Below are 20921 nucleotides of genomic sequence, written 5' to 3'. Positions count from 1 at the left end.
TTATACCACGGCAGAACTGTGAAATCACCATTACCATCGATAGTGTCGAAACTTTCCGTAGTATTTACTGTATAAACAGTATATAGTATCGGCACTAATGATTATTTTAGACTATCAATAGCCATTTAACTTGCGAAAGTTTTGAACAGTGATTTCCTAAGTGTCTGCTACACAGAGCCCTAGCGCACTGCATAGAATTTGTTGAAGCTCCATGAGAATATTGGTCACGTAAACAAAAGATAATATAGGTACCTACTAGTATAGCCTCACTCTATAAAAACGCGTTGGATGAAAAGATTTTGCAAAGTCATTATAAAAATTATTAAACATCAAGTTTATTGAAAGTCTAAAAACAGTGTCAGCTATTACATTTTACGTCAGTACATATGGAATAAGTTTTAATGTAGGGCCCTGATAAATGCTGATCATTTCAAAAGGGTTCCATCTACAAAAAGTTTAGCTGAGAATTAGGCAATGCTATATGCTTGACAATGTCGATATATCTATGTCGATATGGTGGTGACTGAAAATGGCACGGAGTTAAACTATCGATCGACTAGTCGGCATCACTATAATATTCCATTACATTCCAAGTCAGTCGATCATTATCTTCTCTTTTCAATCTGTCAGTTGGTTTGTTGTCGTGGTGTACGGTAGTGCCGGTATATCTTGAAAAAAAATAAAATTACCGTATACTGTAAAAAACTAGTTATTTGAGCGAAAAAAGATTTTCTTTCTGTTTTACAAAAGTTATTTCGTTGTGAAATTTGAGTTTAATACCCGAAACTAATTTGGCAGCTCCGTGGAAATGGAGAATAATACAAATTTAGTGGTAAAAAGCCCTAACACAAAATACACTGAAGAATACATTTTCTCAGATTACGAATATGAGGAGACTTTGGTGACTAAAAATGGCAACGAAATTGTGGTAAATATACATTGATATCTTCGTAATTTCGCCTGGTGTTTGTTCGTTGTATTGATTTTTATATCATGAGGTTTATAGATTACTATAAAATTGTGTACATTTTACTATTCTCTGTACTGTTAAAACAATATTCTGTGCAATTTCTTTCCTAGAATATTGTATAAGATTTATGCCATTTAGATTGCTCATTTATAAAGCCATTCAATAAAGCCATGCAGAAAAGGTCTATCTTGTTTTAGGTCTCTTTCTTTTTACTTAATGTAGGTAAGTGGTCTATTCTGTAGGATTAGCTTATGCTACGGATTAATGAGAAATATGTATAAAATATAGTTCCCTTCTTATATATTGTAAAATTTATTATATTTTCCAGTTTTTCATGAAACTTTTTGTTAAGTTAGTCATGCTGGTGAACTCATCTGCATAATTAAATCTATTTTTACCCTAAATCTTACCCCCTCCATGAAGCCCTGTCCTTGGTATTTTTAAATCTACATCTTGTTGCATATCTTAAACTCTTCTGACCTATTAAAATCTACAACAAAATGAAAACACAAGAATCAGTAATTTAGAAAAATCAAATGACGATGATGAATGATTTCAATATAGTAAATGAAGATCTTTATTAACATTTGTGCTTGTTTTCATTTAATGTTCGTTTACTTAAAGAAAAGGGCTACTAAGGGAAGATATTCTTCCTATAGGCAATGGGTTACCAACCTATCACTCTTTAAACTCGATGCCAACAATGAGCGCACCACACAGCCAATTGTGGCCTTCAAATTTAGCAACTTTTGGCTCTGTCTTATTTCATATCGATAAATAAAATATTTCATACTGTTTCTTTATTTTTAATATCACCAATTGATCAAACGTAATTCCTTTTATTATACATGTCAAACATGCCTTTTCATTAATTTCGAAAATAAAAAAATAAAAATCGGGGTTTTGATTTCTGCTTGATAATTTTTTTTTTCATCTCATTACTTTTTTTCCTATATATAATTAGTAGTTTATTATATTAACTTGTACATTTGTTAGGCTAAGCCGTACCACAAGTCTCTTACCATCCGCACTGGGAGGAAGGTGGCCAAAGTTGGGGTGATGCTGGTGGGCTGGGGAGGCAACAACGGGTCCACCTTCACTGCTGCCATGTTGGCCAATCGACACCAACTGTCATGGGCCACTAAAAATGGACAGATGGACTCCAACTGGTATGACATGGAATTAAATGAAGTAATTTATTGCATGAAATGTGGTTGATATGGGGTTGGATGTTCTACTCATTTGTACCAAAAAATATTATGCTATACATTTTTTTTTTTAATTTATTTGACACAAACAGTTACAAATACAAATATAAATTACACAAATATACAATTTCTGAAAGATAGACCAGTGTCAAGTATTAGTATAATAATTAATAAAAAGTATAATAATTGTGTATTATAAACTTCATGAGATGGTAAGAAAGAAAAAACAACAGTTAGTGAGTTATACAATAATAAGATAAACTAAGTGAATTAAAGAAGTCAGGAATATTAATAATAATAACAAACATTTTGATACAAGTATTATTTTTGTATTGATAGTAGGACGTAGAACTCATTACACCAAAGAATAGGTTTAAAGTTTTAGCCATTCTCAAATTTTTCAATAAATCTCATCCATAACACACTTCAAAATTTAATATGTTGAAATATGTAATATCAATATAGTTATTGTTATTTAAGTGTTCTTATTATTATTCTTCTATTCTTATATTTATTAAGTGTGATTGGGGAGGGGAAGACTTATATAAAAAGAGTAGCCATATTGCCAAAGTACTTGGAGTTTTACTAAAATATGGTGTTTTAATTATTCTCTCTCAGGTTTGGATCAATAACGCAAGCCTCCACCGTCAGGCTGGGAATCGATGAGAAGGGTCAGGATGTATATGTACCCATGTCACAACTGCTTCCCATGGTGCATCCCGATGACTTGTGTAAGTTTCAATGATATATTTTTAAATAATATTGTAATTTTTGTTAGTAAAATGTTTTCTTCAAATCATACCTGCACTGCTTCTGCACTTTTACTCAGAAATTATTTACTTAGTATATTTTAATTTCTAAATGCAGAAAAACACATATCAGTAACTAGCGACGGTGCACACCCACCCTTAGTCTGTTATTGGCACAAACCAGCAACATGCAGCATGACTGTAAAAAAAAATCTTTATTGCAGCCAAAAATTGCCGGTAAAAAATAAAATAATTATAGCTGGCATGTTACAGGCATTACTATAGCTGGCATGCAAGTGTGCGTGATCAAAATCAAAATCAAATCATTTATTCAGAAATTAGGCCTTCACAGGCACTTTTTCACGTCATATTCTAAATTAAATGATGTTTACCAAAGCTACAAACTACTAGCATTTCGGAACGACCACTGCTGAGAAGAAATGCCGAAAGAAACTCATTCAAACAGTGTTGGTCCCTATTATGCCAGAAGGGCTTACCATTTTTTAAATATAAATTTATGTATAATTTTTTATCAGTAATATAACAATGTAAGTACACAATAAAGTACATGGTCAAAAGGTATACTGAAACATATTATTATTGTGATCAAGTGCTGATGAAAGGAAAATATATATACACATGACACGTTTCCATTAGATATTGACGGCTGGGATATCAGTCCCCTAAACTTGGCGGAGTCTATGGTGCGCGCCAAAGTCATAGACTATGACCTGCAGCAGAAACTCAAGAAGGAAATGGCCACCATGAAGCCGCGACCCGCTATCTATGACCCCGACTTTATTGCGGCAAATCAGGTGAGGTGTATTTTTTAAAGAATATCCTACTAATTAATATTATAAATGCGATAGTTTGTGAGGATGTTTTTGATTGTATGTATGTTTGTTAGTCTTTCATGCTAAATCTACTGAACGGATTTTGATGAAATTTTGTACACGGGTAGAATATAATCTGGAATAACACATAGGGTACCCCGTATTTTTATCCCGAAGTCTCACGGGAGCGTAGCCCCGGGGCGCAGTTAGTATTGTTATATTTATGATTTGTCTGCCTAAGTCCATATTTCTAACCGTCTAATAATCTTTGGTAACCATCTTTCGTCATGTGGGCCGTATGCCTGTTTGCCTATTGAGTAATACAAAAAAGGCCGGACTTATTATATTTTGGATCTTATTATATTTTGCAACGAACTTTAAACATGCTTTATATTTTCCTTGTTCGAATACAGATAGCTTCATGTGTAATCCTTCAATTCTTTGTGGAAACCTGATGTATTTCTTGTGCTTTTAACCAATAGTAATAGATATTTAAATCGTATATTATTATTGACATCCATCTATTGTAAAGTACACTTAAAGTAGATTAATTACCTAAAGAGAGCTTGGACTGAGCCGTTAATACTATTCAATTACTTCTAAATAGAAGAATTTGGTAAATGTAATGTTCGTCATGTGTTTCCCGCCTTAGAATAGGACCACTTCATGTCATCCTGTGGGTGGCGTACGAGGCGAATATATAGGGATAATAAGTCTAGACGATAGTATTACCGAAGAGAGTTGGGTTCACGCAAGCGGCTTGTCATAAAATTGCAGCCAAATCTTCCGAATCCAAAAGAAGCCGTGAACACCCGGGAATTAAATAGTTTCACGAGGAAATATTATCAAACCGGTATATGTATGAAACCTGCAAACTCTGTTAATTACCATGGTTTTACAGACTAACTAATTGTCCATTGAGTGGTTCGATAATGACCTTTACGGTTCACGAAATAGGGTATCCAGCGTTAGCAGTTTAATTATAATCCGTACACGTCACGGAGTCACGTTTTTCTACATGTGGTATCCGTTACGTAAAACTTCATGAACTGCTGGCCATAAAAGCTATGGCAATTGGTTTGATTGCATTGTGTTACAGTTTGATATAACGCATGTCTACCGAGTGAGCAATATGAATCGTATGATCCTAATTAATCGGTACATACCCATACTAATATTATGAACTAGCATTCGTCCGTGACTCCGCCCGCGCATAATTTGCTTTTTGCCCTACGTTTATTGGTCACTTACTGTCTGTAAAGAACTTGATTGCAAAATTTTTGAGTTCCACGATTTGGATCCAAAATACCAAAAAATAAAACTATGAATATTTGATGTTGTCCACGGCTTCGTTTCGTAACATGTCGCTCTCCAGCACTCCAACTATCTCCACTGTAAAATTACCTCAATCCAAGTCCATTCTGACGTGAAACGTGTTTCACGTCAACAGTGTTTGTCGTGACAAAATCAACATTTCTAATATTAATATTAATTAATTTGTAATTTTCGAGGCACCTATATTGATTTGAACTACCTTATTTCAAACATTCAAAATTGTTTACCTATTTTAGCACCCAAAAGAAACGGCGTTTAACTATGTCGTTTATACTTACACAAAAATATTTGCTTCCACATATATTGATCGCTATGATCGCCTTTGAAGTAGGCGTTCGTTTTGAGACGAGCGACAGAGACAAAACATGTCGTGTAGTTGCACTTTTATCCGCCTGCCTTAGAAACATACTCTACTTTCCATATAAAAAGTCACGTAATATCCACGTGTAAACTGTTTGAGTTTTGCGAAGCGCGTGTTTACAAAATTGAGCAATTGTCTATGATCGGTGAAGGAAGACCAGAAGTTTCCATTGCTCAAAGATGTTTATAAAACAGTATCGGATATCGTTGTAATATGGTACTTTTCCATTTCAAGTATAAGTTGTTTTTTGCTCGACATACGATTCAATTGAACATTGAATTCAATTGAACAAATTGACAAATTTATGTATTTACAGTTGTGAGCAATCTCACAACTGTAAATACATAAATTTGTCAATTTGTTCAATAAGGCTATATCAATATATAGCCCCGCGTTTTCTGTGTATAGTACACATAGAAAATGCGAGGTTATATCAATCTCATAACTGTAAATACATAAATTATAGTAACGGGACTTACCACGAAAGTTTTTTTATATCAATCTCAATCAGGATATAAAAAACTATAGACGTAGTCATATCAATTGATTAATATAGGAAAGAGAAACGCTTATTATATAAAATAGCATTCAATTACTTTTTTGGTACTTTAGTCTTATTTCATAATGAAAATTATGAGTAAATGCTTACACTAAGAGCGAGATTTTAAACGATTTTTATTTTGACAACGTTTCATTTGTTGGTTAGTGAGACTAAAAGTTTGCAAGTTTTTGACCCTATTCTGATTTAAAAAGGCTTTATTGTCAAGGAGCCGGCTTCGGCTCTCAGTGAGAAAAACTCCACAACGGTTAACCGCACGGCCACGGTTTTCCCTATATCTAGGCTGCCGGACCCAAAATAAAACTAATTTTGTATGTGCCATGTGGCTTTAATTCCTCTGGCAATGCATTATTTCAATAATGATTCTTTCAAATATATTTCGTCAAAAAAAAAAGTTTTTATTTTCTGGAAAAACTTATTAATTTGTATTGTTATTCTAAAATTATTTTATGTAAGCTCCATGGGCTGTAGGTTAAATTAATATTGCGTTACTATGTGGCAAAGATAACGAACGAATCGACTCTCCTAGTATAGCCAACTGCACGTAACGCTACAAATGTGTCTCTTATGCGGCCGTAATAGGAACGAATTTGGAAATAATTTGGGTAGCTAGGTGTGTTGTTGACTGACACAACATAACAGCACTTTATATCAAATCATAATGCTCTTTATCCCGTTGTAATAGAGGCCAAATGTGATGATATTTAGTGTTAGCACATTTTTGTGTACTTAATCACACGTTGTTAAATATACCTTTTAATATTCAAGTTTGTATTATGACTCATAAAATGTCTGTATAGGTACGTATAATAAATACATCATGTTAAGCGGCGATTTTTCAAAGTATTCTTCACGGAGCCATAAGGTTCCCAAATCTTCACACATAAAAAAAAATCGGTCATATTGAAAAAAAAAATCCTTATATTATTTAACTAGCTGCACCCCGCGGTTTATCATTCATTGTAATTATTTAAACCTTGCAATCGCAGTATCAGCTTTATAAAGCGCTATTGACTAACTTTTTGGTCAAATAGTAGCGGTAATATGTGTAAATGCAGATGCACCACCCTGAAAATAAAACTGGGCGGTGGCCGCCATCGTCAAAAAAGTATGAGCACCGCTGAAAGAGTAACATGGTTTGACACACCTCGTGTAGATAAGAAAGTTTTTTTTTTCCGCACTGAGGTCTTACTATGTCTCGCTCTTTCGTACATTACCATGTGCTTTTATAATCCGCTAGCTGTGCTCTTGGGCTTTGCTCTGGGAATTTTGGGATAAAAAATACCCTATGTGTTATTCCAAGTTATACTCTACCCGTGTATTTCATAAAAATCCGTCCAGTAGATTTTGCTTGAAAGAGTAACAAATATAAAAAAAAAACTCACAAACGTTCGCATTTATAATATTAGTAACATTAGTAGTATACGAGTAGAGTACTGTATTTGGTTATTCAGTCGTGCAAGGCTGTTGTTTGAATAATAATTCTAGGAAATCTGGCCTACTGATTGGGTTCCAAGAATTAAGTTTTATTGTTTTGTATTTTATTTGTATGTTTGTTATGTTGAATACAAGCGTAACTCTACCGATTCTGATGAAATTTGAGATAGATATTCTTGTTATTCGGACGGACGTTAGAAACTAAAACTCAAATTTCTTTATTGAAACATACAAAACAAGTTAACAGTTTCCTTACTGTCATGCAATATTAGCGTATTAGCAATATTTTTTACACTGACCCCGAGCCTGGCGGCGTCACAGCCCCGAACGCAACCGAAAACGAAGCGGAAATGCTTTGCTATCACTTCTCAGGAATTTATATTTTTTCCCACACAATCTCATAAAATGTGTTTAAAATGAAAATGCGTGTTATGTTTGTGTGTTAAATATAGTCCTTTCGTAGTACCTATATTCATCTCGGAAAATTTCCAAGGGTGCGTAGTATCGATCCCAAATCCGGGACGAGTCGGTTGTCAAGGTTGTGCCATTCTGTAACACGTGTTATGTCGATTTTGTAGCTTTGTTGAATCTATACTAACATATTAATAATATACATTTGAGCGTTTGTTTGTTCTTGTATCACGTTAAAATCTATCGATGATTTTATTTTTTATAGTTGGTGTGGAGAGTGTTAAATAGAAATAGATATAATAATATCTACTAAATATACATCCCCAATGGATATTTAGTTGAAAAGCCATCAAGACACGATTACCTGTTTGTTATGTTTAACCGCTGCAGCCTAGTTATGGCTGTCGCATGTTTAATAGAAACATATGTCGTGTGCATAGACAAAACAAAGCGATACGACCAAACATATAAGTATGTTTTACAATAGGTTAATTGCCTGTGTGTACAATATAATGTATAAATGCGTTCACATAATGAAACACGATAATCGAATGTCACTTTCATTGATCAATTTTATTTATAGAGAGACTAGTTTTCGCCCCCGGCCTGCGTTAATGTCGATCCCTCGGGAACAGTACCTTTTTACGGGATGAAAGGTACCCTATGTCCTTTTCCGTACCCCTGACTATGTGTATGTAAAATTTCATGAGGAGCGGTTCACTTTCGCATTTATAATGTTAATATGTAAGGATTTCGTTTTTTTGTCCTCATTAAAGTACATACCTCATTGTCTCATACAAGCCCATATATTTTTTATTTCGACCATTGGAAATATTTGATTTGATTTTATGGCAATTACCCTATTATGTATATAGGCAACAAAAGCATTCTCAAGAGTTGACGCGAGGCGGTTGTGAAATCATAGCCGAGTGTATTTATTTTTAGGTTTATTAATTTATGCCGAAATTAGCTTACATTTAGGCAAATTGACGACGTCAAAATTTATATGATAAATTCACGCCTCCATCGTGAATAAACAGAAACTATTATTTTTATAATTTCGCCGCTTGTGATATAATTAATTTATCAAAAAAATCTTAAAGTACTTTAAAAAAAAATGTTGATAAATATTTCACACTTATTATATTTTACCGCAGGCGGATCGCGCTACGAACCTGATCCGCGGCACTAAACAGGAGCAGTACCTGCAATTGCGTGCTGACATCAAGGACTTCCGTGACAAGAAGAAGCTGGATACAGTCATCGTGCTGTGGACTGCCAACACCGAGAGGTACAGTCTCTCTCTCTCTCTTTCTCTCTCTCTCATCTTCGCGTGTTCCCGGTTACATTCGGAGCTGTGACGCCCTAAAGGGCTGGGCCCTTGAATTAAAAAAAATTACAATTAAATTTGGAATTAACGTAAAAAAATTACAATTAAATTTGGAAGATTTCTGTTTGATATCTGTATCTGTCTAGTTGGCACCCATCATTTTTCACTTTTAACTATATTTAACTAGCTTTTGCCCGCGGCTTCGCCCGCGTGATATTACCACGGGAACTGTATTTTTTTCGTACGTAAACGTACCCTATGTCCTTCTCCCTACTTCAAACTACATGTAAGCAAAACTTCAAGAAGATTGGTTGAGTAGACAGAGCGTGAAGAGGTAACAAACAAACAAACTAATTTTCGCATTTGTATTATTAGTTAGGAATTCGATTGACAAGCGTTAGTATGTATAATACAGAGACCGCGATTAAAGTCCACATTTTTGCACGCAGCGACAAAGGTCATTGCCCTGTGACGTATAAAGGTGTGATGTCAAATTGATGTCTGATTTGTAATCGTATGCGCAGACCAGACGTGACGTGTCGTTATGAGGTGGCCAAATTGGTAGTTTGCCAACAAAAGGGTCGAATAAACAAAGTATTCTTTTTTGCACCCATATAGATTCTCCATCCATCTCAATTTTCTTTTTTTTTTCAATTCATTTATCTCGTGAACACAGGTTACATAATAGGTATAATACATTGGAATGAGCTTCTCTATGTCCCGTTCTCTATGCGAAATTTTTGTCATAGGTTTTACAAAATGAAGTTTCATAATATTTATACAGTAATTTATACTGTGTGTGTGTCTACATAATTTATCTCTAATTGTCAGGTAGGTATACATAATTACATTAAATAAAAATAAAAATATTTATTTTCGGACAATATGAATCCCTTGTGGCCCGACTCTGCTTCGCTCGAGTAGAACCATAATAAATTATTATATTATGTGATTATAATATGGGAGAAATGGTGGAGTTTGTTGCGCCGCTTCTTCTTCACCTGCGCTTTGGAAGTCGGCGGTAGACTTAGTTTAAGTAATTTTTTGACGTCTTTTGAGTGACGTTTTTTGAGTGATGTATATCATTCTAAATTGAATAAATAATTTTGAATTTATTGGTGAAATTTGGTTTGGAAAATTGGTGAAAGACGTAGGTACAAATTTCCGTCCGGTAGTTTTATCGCGTTCATATAAACAGATAGACGTGACTTATTTTTTATTGTAAGAATATAGACTGGTGTCCCACTAGTGGGGATATTAAAATAGCTGATGATGATAGCATTCTTTGCATGACCCGTAGTCTGAATGGTTAGTTAATGCTTTTAGCATGAAGTCCGCTTGTCGTACTTTTGAAACCTACTAATATTATAAATGCGAAAGTTTGTGAGGATGTATGTAAGTATGTGTTATCTTTCACGCAAAATCCGCTGGACGGATTGTTATAAAATTTGGTATACGGGTAGAATTATTAATTTGGTATACGGGTAGAATAATTTATTTTAAGCCCCGGGCGCAGCTAGTTTAAAGAATATATTATTATCTATAATATTATTAAACAAATTTTTTGATTAAGCATTTTGATTTAAAAAATCTATTGATCTTAAGAATACCGGATGAAACGTGCCTAGCAAGTAAACTCGACTTTTAAGACTAGTTTTGATTTAGAAGGTCATATTCACATAGCAATGGTCGAAAATATATCTATTCCATATACCTATTAAAGTAGTAGTAAATATACCTATTCCATTATTTATCGCATTAGATATTCAAATATTTATTCAGAATGGACTTCGTTTCGTAGGAAAATTTTCGCATAAATTTGCTTATTTAATGAATTAAATCTGACTGATCGTAGCTTATGTTTGCGGATTTGCCAGTAGGCTGTGTAGGCTGGAGCCTAGGGCGGCGGATGTCAGGGGACGGCAAATTTAAAATGTTATTAGATTTCAGCATATAACGCATATAATTACAATTAACATTTCGGGGTTATAATAAAAGATAACGACAAAGGTCCGTGGTTTACTGGGCGTCATTAAATATATAATTATGCAACGCGAAAAATTGAAAATAGTTAAGGTGTTTGAGTTTTTTTTATAAGAAGGTATATTTGGATGCAATGGATTAATGATACGTTATCTTTCGATAAAGAGTGCGTCTGAAATGACAGGTCCAAATTTTCGTGGGCCAAAAATGTATCTTTATTCTAGCTAGTGGTAATAAACTGTTGAACAATTAACAACACAAGAATACATGTATTATAAGCCTACAAATAAAAATATGTAGCTATTCTATCCATAGCGATCGTGATAGTCAAATATGCTGACAGAATTTTTAATTGGATGCGTTTAATCATCAATATATGTACACTCGAGATGAGAGAGAGAATCAATTCTAGTTTTTAAACGGTAGTTTGTATTCGATATTTTATGCTATGACGCATAAAATATCGATTTACCGTCTTGTATATACGTAGTCTTGTGACGTCACACGAGATAATAGTTCTGAATTGTGCATGAGGTAAGACGGACGGCAGGAAACTGAGACCTTAGTGCGAGGGTGCAATTAACTTTTTACGTGCTTTTTACTGTCAAATCGCAGTGACTCCCGGGACTCCTATCAACGGATAAGGTTTTCTTCGCGTCACAATGACATACTGTGATTTATTTATTTAACTAGTAAAGTAAACGTGGCCACCCACGGATTATCTAATGGGATTTTTACGCGGCTACGGCTATGTTGGCTACGTCTTACTGCGAATAGTTTCGCAAAAATGAATAGTGAATTGCAGACTCGCACTAAGGCTTACACTATTCAATTTAGTTTCTATTTATAGGAAATGGATTAGTTCCTCGGAAACTATACGGCGTTTATGTGATCACTAGCGGACCGAAACCGCGCCCGGCTTCGCTCTAGTAAAAACAGAATAAAATTGATCTCTCTCTTGAATTATTCGTATCAAAAACTATATAAAAAAAAATCGCATAGAAATCCGTTGTGCACTTTTAAAAATCTAAGCATACATAGGGACATCCTGCGGGAAGGGACTTTGTTTTATACAATTTAGTGACATTTGATTACTCGTGTACTCCGCTGAATTTATATGGGCCATTTAAGTGATGAAAAACTTAGCTGCGCCTTGTGCTTCGCTCCCGCGGGAATTTCGGTATAAAAAGTACCCCATGTGTTATTCCAGGTTATATTCTTCCCGTGTACCATATCTCATAACAATCCGTCCAGCAGATTTCGCGTGAAAGAGTAATAAATATACACACACATACATCCACACAAACTTTCGCATTTCTTTATCTGATTATTGAATGTTGGCCGTTAGTTTAGTATTATTTAATCTAATTCAACGTGTCCCTAGGTTCTGTGAAGTTCGTCCCGGCGTGCACGACACATCAGACAACTTGGATCGCGCGCTACGCAACAATGAGCCAGAGATCTCGCCGTCTACTATCTTCGCGCTGGCCGCCATTGATGAAGGGGTAACGACTGTTTTAGACAGAAGTTTTGGGATTAAAAAGAGACATTTTATGGGATATTGTGAGAAAGGGACGTTATGAGACGGGAACAATTTGTGGAAAGAATATGTGGCCGTCAAAATCAAATGGGACCTTATGGCGGCTGGCACTTAGGTCTGTATTGCCGTTGTTCGAATACAAAACAACGGCAATAATGACGTAAGTGCCGGGCGCTATAAGGTACCTTTTGATTTGGACAGCTACATTTATGAGAAAGGAACATTATGACCGAGGTACATTTTGGCAAATGGGTGATTCTGGATCTCAATTTTTTTTTGCCAAGCCTGAAGCTTCGCTCCGTTCCGTGGTATGAAATTTCATTTCAAGTGCTTTCCATACCTCCCATATCTACATCACGGTTGACTTCGGGGTTGTTAAGCCGCGAAGCCCGAGGTCAGCTTTCAAAAAAACCCTTAAAATTTGGTAGATTCGACTTTTGGAATTTTACAACCGGTTACCTAGGCTGTGTGCCTTGGTCGCCTCGTACGACATCCACGGGAGGATATGGAGTGGTCCTATTCCAGGGCGGAACCACACGCCACCGTTCAAGTACTTTCCAAACTTAACTGTTGTTAAAATAACGTTATTTTGGTCTCTATACATTGTAAATATGAAATGAAGTAATGTAGGGATTTTACTTATAATTATTTTAATAATGCCTATAGTGTTACGCAAAAGGAAGGACCTAGTATCTGAGATACAGGCTCGGCCTAGTTTAAATACTAGTGTGTTGGACTATAATAATATACTGGATCTATTTATATCGTGCGTAATTAAAAAAAATAATCTTTTTCAGTTTTACCTGGGTCTTGGATGTTCAGATAAACACTTATGTATTTATTTCAGAATAAAGTATCGTTGAGTTAATTTCACATACACAAGTTTGGGGCTAACACAATCTGTAAGATTTGTTCCTATATATTTATTTATTTAACTTCCCAACAGTGTTGCTACATAAACGGTTCTCCACAAAACACTATTGTGCCGGGTGTAGTGGAGCGCGCTGATAAGGCGGGCGTGTTCGTCGCCGGGGACGACTTCAAATCCGGGCAGACCAAACTCAAGTCTGTCTTGGTCGACTTCTTGGTCTCAGCTGGTATGTGTCCCATCTGCAACTGATGTTAGCAACAGCTTGACCTTTTTGGCGTAAAGTGGAAGTTCGATTCAGCGGGCAAGCATTTTAGATATTTGTCTACCAGTTGTACCAGTTTCTATGAAGGAAAATGTTGTGAGGAATGTGAGTTTTTATTATAATTATATCCTTTCCTTTTTTGAGATTCGATTGATTGGAAGTGTTGACTGGAAGTGATCCCTAATTGGGATAAGTCCGCCATTGCGCATTATTTCCTAAAATGTAATCATGAAAGTCATTGATAGATAAGATATTACAAACAAACAAAAAATTGTGTTACGAAGACTCCTGTCTACAAAAATAAATAAAAATAGGTTCTAAACAGAAGTTTCGAGAACCCTAATGAGATGTTGTACTCAGTCTTCTAGAGTATTTCCAGTTGTTATAATAATATTGTTGTTTATATTGTAATATTATGATCCTCAGGATTGAAACCCGTGTCCATTGTGAGTTACAACCACCTCGGTAACAATGATGGCAAGAATCTGTCCGCGCCCAAACAATTCAGGTCTAAAGAAGTAAGTACGCGTATAACTTTGTCCATAGTTATATAAGCCATCGGGCCCTGGGTTCTGACGCTTCGCGGCTGAGGAAGAAACAGGCAAAATGCTTAGATGCGAGAGAGAGGTTAGTCACACTCGACTATGTTCGATGGCCCAGATTATCGCCCATTAAATCCACATATCAATGAAATAAAGACCTGCAAAATAATATTTTAAATAAAAAAAAAAACAATATGGATATATCACGCTCGTAATGTTTTACAGCCAGATGAATAACAAAGTTTAGCGGCGTCACAGCCGCGAATGTAATTGGGAACATTTGAAGATGAGAGTGAGAGAAAGGGGGGGGAGGTGTTTAGAGAGAGAGACTTTCTTCTGTATTTAATATGCGTTTGATTTTATTGTATGAGTGAAAGGAAAGATATAATGAATTCTACTGTACAGTTTTCTCTGTCTATGACTTCAGATCTCGAAAAGCAACGTGGTTGATGACGATTTTATTGTATGAGTGAAAGGAAAGATATAATGAATTCTACTGTCCAGTTTTATCTGTCTATGACTTCAGATCTCGAAAAGCAACGTGGTTGATGACGATTTTATTGTATGAGTGAAAGGAAAGATATTATGAATTCTACTGTACAGTTTTCTCTGTCTATGACTTCAGATCTCGAAAAGCAACGTGGTTGATGACGTGGTGCAGTCGAATTCCATTTTATACAAACCAGGAGAAAAGCCCGACCACGTCGTCGTCATCAAATACGTGCCGTATGTTGGTTAGTGCATTTGTGTCTTGGTTTACTTGTGTGTAATTGTAATTTTATTACAAGTTAATTAATTAAGGAGAAGAAAAAAAATATGTTTATCACAAGAAAGAGGATTGAGAGATAAGCAACCGGATCTTTAATCGATCAAAATTTTGATTGTGACGTGATCTCAAATTGGATTTTTATTGGTGTTTTTCAGTTTGAAAAGTTATGTTGAGCAGTATAACAGAATGTTTTATTTTTAATGTTATTTTAATCTAAGAAATCTATTCTATTGTGGGCGGGCGGTAACCGATTCTTTTTTTTTTAATGTATAACTCGATTCACAAACTCCTACTCAAACCTACTTGTGTGACATATATTCTGGAACGCGGGTTCCAGACTTGTCAGTTCGACTATAGGCGACATCTGTCTGTAGTATTTTCGAATAATTTCTTTATATATATATTTTTTTTTTGGCTTGTCGACGAACACTTTATGTCGATTTATTCACAGTAAAATCGACTATTAACATTAGCTTTTCTTCGAACACAGGTGATTCAAAACGCGCAATGGACGAGTACACATCCGAGATCCTTCTCCACGGCCACAACACCATAGTGGTCCACAACACCTGTGAGGACTCCCTGCTAGCTGTCCCTCTCATCCTGGACCTGGTGGTGTTGACGGAGCTGTTCTCCAGGGTCTCATTCAGGGCCGAGGACAGCCAGGGTGAGCAATTAGTGTGTGAGCACCATAGCGCTAGATGTTCCAGTGTCCCTCTCGTTTCATTGTGTTGGCTAATTGCTATTTTCGGCAGGAAACGCGCCGCATCGAGGTAATGCGCCCAGAATGCTGGCAGCATCCCCCAGCTAAATAAAATTCAATTTAAAATTGAATTTTCCGACTGACTTTAACCGAAAATCCCACCGCTGCCACCACGTTATAATATTAACGTGGTGGCAGCGGAGATTTTTTACTCCAGCTCCATACATATAGAAATGATTGTGAAGCAGAATGGAGCCGAATGCACTGCGTGCTGTCGCCGCTGTCGTACCTGCTGAAGGCGCCGCTGGTGCCGGCGGGCGCGCGCGCAGTGCACGCGCTGTGGCGGCAGCGCGCGGCGCTCGACGCTCTGCTGCGCGCCTGTCTCGGCCTCCCGGCCTCGGCCCACGCGCAGCTCGAGCACAAGGTATACACATACAAATAAAAAACCTTTTATTTCAGACTGAAATGAAAAATATGTATAATTGACATTCTAATTGGGGCAAAAATTCATTTTTTTTTGTATGTATGTTTGTAACGCGATAACTTTCGTACCGTTGGTCTGATTTTGAGGAAATTTAAAATGTATGTATAATATGCCAATAGAATTTTTAAACTCGTGGGGCATCGAAATCGGTTCATTGTGATAATTCATAGACTGTAACGATGCAGCTGGATATTCGAGTTGGTTGAAAAGTAATTTTAAAAACAAACTTGATCATCATAAAAACTAAAATTTTGTAACAAATTTTATTATGTAGTCATCACCATAAACGTAATGTTTAATGTAGCTGTCGAACAAATACATGTTTTCTTACAAACATTTTTGCACGCTGTAACGTCAATTGTTCGTGTCATTTAGTATGGAACGTTTGGACGAATCCAAAAATATGTGATGTTATTTTTGTCATATCTCTGAAAGCATTGTCACAGTATTTTTTTCACTGGTGTTTCTAATAATATAAGGGCCTTTGAATAGTCATCAAAACAAAATTTTGTCAACTAGCCTATTGTTAGTGAACAAAAGAACTTACATACTATGTTAGATGTGGTTTAATTAATTTTAAAATGTAATAAGACTATTTCCTGTAGCGGTAAACTGATCTGTGTCTGTCAGACTGAAGCGGATCCGTGGCACTTGATATACATGAGTGTGTTCCCTTAAATACGTAATGGTGAAACAAAAAAAACTTGACTATTTTTTATTTCTTGTTTGTCAGCACTTGTACAGTATAACAGCATACACTTTTTGTTCATGTTTTGTTATACTATTAAAACAATATACGTAAAAAACAATAAGCCTAGCCTAACAGCAAGCCTTTATGGCATATTAGGGAGCTACACTGTTTAAATGAATTTTTTCGGTAGTGGTCGTGCCGAAATTACAGTATAGTTTGTAGCTTTTTGGGTTTAGACTTAACCATGTAATTTAAAATTTGATGAATTTAAATTTTTTTCTGAATCAATTCTTTTGACTTTGACGTCGTCATATTTTTCGTTTCGCTCATACGAGAAAGAGAGAAATGCGTATTAGAAATACGCAAGAAGAAACGGGACAGACTGCTAACATATTTTATCCCTAATATTTTGTTTTACAAGGCCGATTTGCCGCTTTGTATGAAATGAGCCGGGAAGTTTTGTGGAAAACCTTCTATTTTTATTTCGCTACGCTATCCCGCGTTCTTTAGTTTTATAAAAGATAAATATCTTTGAGATTGTGTATCTATTAATCACTTAACACTCCACTTATACTAATTATAATGCGAACAGACATTAAGAATATTGTGTCAACTTCAGGTGCCGTTCTTGATGTCGGAATTGCGCTCTGGCCGCATGTTCTCGGGCGCTGCTCCGCCCTCCAAGAAACAGAAGCTAGCTCACGCCAACGGAGATCAGTAAAATATGACTGGTTTAATAACTCTGTTTTCGCTCCTCACATGTTTGGGGCTTACCATCATCTAATATGACCCAGTTTAGGATCTAAATCGTATCCGAAGGACTAAAAATTTGCTATAGTTATATGGTAACCGTTTTTAAAAATGAAAACGTATAACTAATTACTGGACTGAGCGAAATTTAAATAGGAAATGAATCACTTGAAATTTAATCTTATTGCGGCAACCTTAAGGTTTTTGTTTATTTCCAGAATTTTCAGGATGGTATGTGAGTGTAACGGTCTGTAATACTAGTGTGATTTATTTCAGGTTCCTATATTGCATTTGCTCCGTAAAAATGTTGATGGTAGGCCTTCCCTATAAATATATTCCCAATAAATATAATTACGAAGTGGATAAATGTAAATTGAAATGAAAATATCAAATGTTTTGTCCTTTTCACATCATAGGTGGTTTATTTTTTAAAGAATTTTCCTATTTTTTTAATTTTGAATTAGATCTATTACTATATTCCGCAAATTACGTATCTACGTCCGTATATTATTCAAACGAAGATACATTGAATAAAATACTTCGTAATATGTCGTCACTTCTATGTACATTTATCCAACTTTACCACATAAGGAATATATAAGTTACATTTTTAAATGTATGTTACACATTTTCTGATTGTTTACTTTATTTTTATTCATACAGGGAGGAGCGAAAACGTTTCATATAATGATTTTTTATAATAAATATAAATATATATATATTTAAGCGCTACAGTTTTTGTTTATAATATATAAATTACTTATAACTTTAAAAAATATATGTATCTTCTATGTGTTTATTTCCGTAAAACTTAAGTTATTCTACAATATCCTACGTTTTCTGTGATATGAATTCGTGTAATGTTTTATTTATTTAATGATTATTTTGAAGACGTCAAAACGTCTATAAAAGTATTTAAGTATGTACTTAATTTAGTTTAATATTTTGTTTCATTTTTCTCTCATTTGTTATTGTGCGTATCGTCATTACTGTGAAAATAACGAATGAAAAATATATCTGTTGAAATAAATAAAATTTTATGTAGTTTTTATTTGAAATATTATTTTGTCTTATTAATTTTTACTGAGATTCTTCGTACATAAGTAAAATACCGAGTATTTTTTATTTTTATTGATATATAGACGAATAATATCATATCTTAAATTTTTCATAATTAAGTATTCGCGCAATCTATCGATGTATAGTGGTTGTATCTGCTCACGCAATGCTTCAAGTATTCCAAATAGTATGTCCATACTCGTCCAATACAAAACTCTTTTAAAATAATTGAGTTACCTCTCGAATCACTTTGATTATAATTTAAAGTGATTAGTTAATTTCAATTATTTATCAAAATGCGTTGAGTAACTTTACACGTGTGTGTAGAAGACCCTTAAAGCGCTGAAGTGAATCTTAATGTCATGCAATAAAGATCTTTTTAATATGTACATTTTCCCTTTGCATTTTTATTGAGACTAAACTTACGTATCCAAGTTCTAGACAATTGTATTTTGGAGTATATTTACAATTTAAAATATCGGACCAGCGCGTAGGGCATGTACGAATGTGATTATTACTGAATTTATGATATTGAGAGAGAGAGATAGATATATATATATATATATATATATATATATATATATATATATATATATATATATATATATATATATATATATATATATATATATATATATATATATATATATATATATATATATATATATATATATATATATATATATATATATAATATGAAAATATTTTAGTAAAATTCTATACATATTGTAATGGGTCTAGACGAGTACTTTGAAAAAAGTTAATTGATTTTTTTTTCTTTTATGTTACTGGTACGTTCATTTAGCGTACCAATACGTTATTTTTTAAACATGTTATCCATAAAAAAGTTAATGAATACTTTAAGCATGTTTTGTCACTTTCGCACTTTGCAAAAGGTATTGACAGGGACAAAACACACTTTATAGTATGCTGTTACATTCGGAAGGCGGAATTTTCCATTTCTTCGTTAGATATTTTCAATATATAAAAATATCCTTTGTATAAGCATATTAACAATATCTACAGTATTCTTAGTAATTATGCTATATTACAATACATAAGTTCACTTAGTGGATGCATTTATTTATGTTTTAATCGCTCTTAACGGGTTTTTCTTGTGTACTTTTATTTTGTTAATTAAAAATACGTGTTTTCATTTACTTAATAAATAATTCAATGGAAATACAATGAAATTGTAACAAAAATAGAAATGATTTTCTTTGCTTTTGTAAATGTAATGTACAATTGTAACTATTGAAAAAAAAAAACCATTTTGTCGATATGACTAAAACAAAAAATGTTTTTTTTTTCAGTATTCCAGATTCTAATGTCATGTAAAAGTTTATTACATTTAATTTAGAGGAGATATTTCATTATAACTTTGTAGAAGTCAGTGTTTAAGTGAAAATCCATGTTTAGAAAAATTAGTAGCTCTTTAAACCCTTTGTAAGGTATTATATGCTACAACAAATTGAACCTTATAACAACAGCAATAAGGTGCAGACACGATTTACGTTTATTTATAATATAAATGAATAAAAAGGCACACAGCAGTGTACTAATATTTACAACGGGTTTTTAAATATGTGTTATAGAAAATTGAGTCTTATTGCAAGGTGGATTTTGCGATTAGCTTCCTTATTTCAATTCATAATAGGAAACTTATCTTCTAAATGGCATGTATTAGATCTAGACAAAACACTATTATACGTGCATTTTTTCGAAATAAACTTTGTGATTGGACATTGTTTTTTATTTACAAATCCTTGATAAATAGGTTTAAATCATGAAGCTAAGACGTTTGATGTAACGTATAGTCAAATTTGAAGGCATGATTTACGACTTTAAGTTCATGTGTGAATGACACCATGATATCATACTCGTAGAACATTAAAGCCGCGAAGCAAAAACAAGACACGCTTGAAAGTTGTGTAACGATGCGCGGGGCTGAGGCAGACGACTGGGGAAGCGGTTTCGTTATGACCCCGCCCCTTTCCGATCGGAAAACCATGTAAGAGCATAGCTCCTTTATTCGAAGTCCTATATATTTGGTCCGTGGATGAAACAAATGTTT

General features: G+C 34.4%; 1 protein-coding gene across 2 annotated transcripts; it reads left to right on the top strand.

Moving 5' to 3' along the window:
- The first annotated feature begins 611 nt into the window (after window positions 1-611).
- Window positions 612-19066, top strand: Inos (myo-inositol-1-phosphate synthase). 2 transcript variants are annotated; one of them, XM_053754678.2, is made up of 12 exons: window positions 612-928; window positions 1967-2139; window positions 2797-2909; window positions 3585-3742; window positions 9021-9154; window positions 12561-12681; window positions 13663-13813; window positions 14276-14367; window positions 15017-15125; window positions 15651-15827; window positions 16112-16287; window positions 17658-19066. In XM_053754678.2, exons 1-12 carry the CDS (start codon window positions 809-811, stop codon window positions 17757-17759), a joined length of 1626 nt encoding a protein of 541 aa, XP_053610653.1. In that variant the 5' UTR covers window positions 612-808; the 3' UTR covers window positions 17760-19066. The 2 variants fall into 2 exon arrangements, with proteins under 2 accessions (XP_053610653.1, XP_053610652.1); XM_053754677.2 differs by having other exon boundaries at window positions 16109-16287.
- The last annotated feature ends 1855 nt before the right edge of the window (window positions 19067-20921 follow it).

The sequence above is a fragment of the Plodia interpunctella genome, chromosome 14, assembly GCF_027563975.2.
Source record: "Plodia interpunctella isolate USDA-ARS_2022_Savannah chromosome 14, ilPloInte3.2, whole genome shotgun sequence".
NCBI lineage: Eukaryota > Metazoa > Arthropoda > Insecta > Lepidoptera > Pyralidae > Plodia > Plodia interpunctella.
This window is presented reverse-complemented; position numbering and strand designations above follow the sequence as displayed.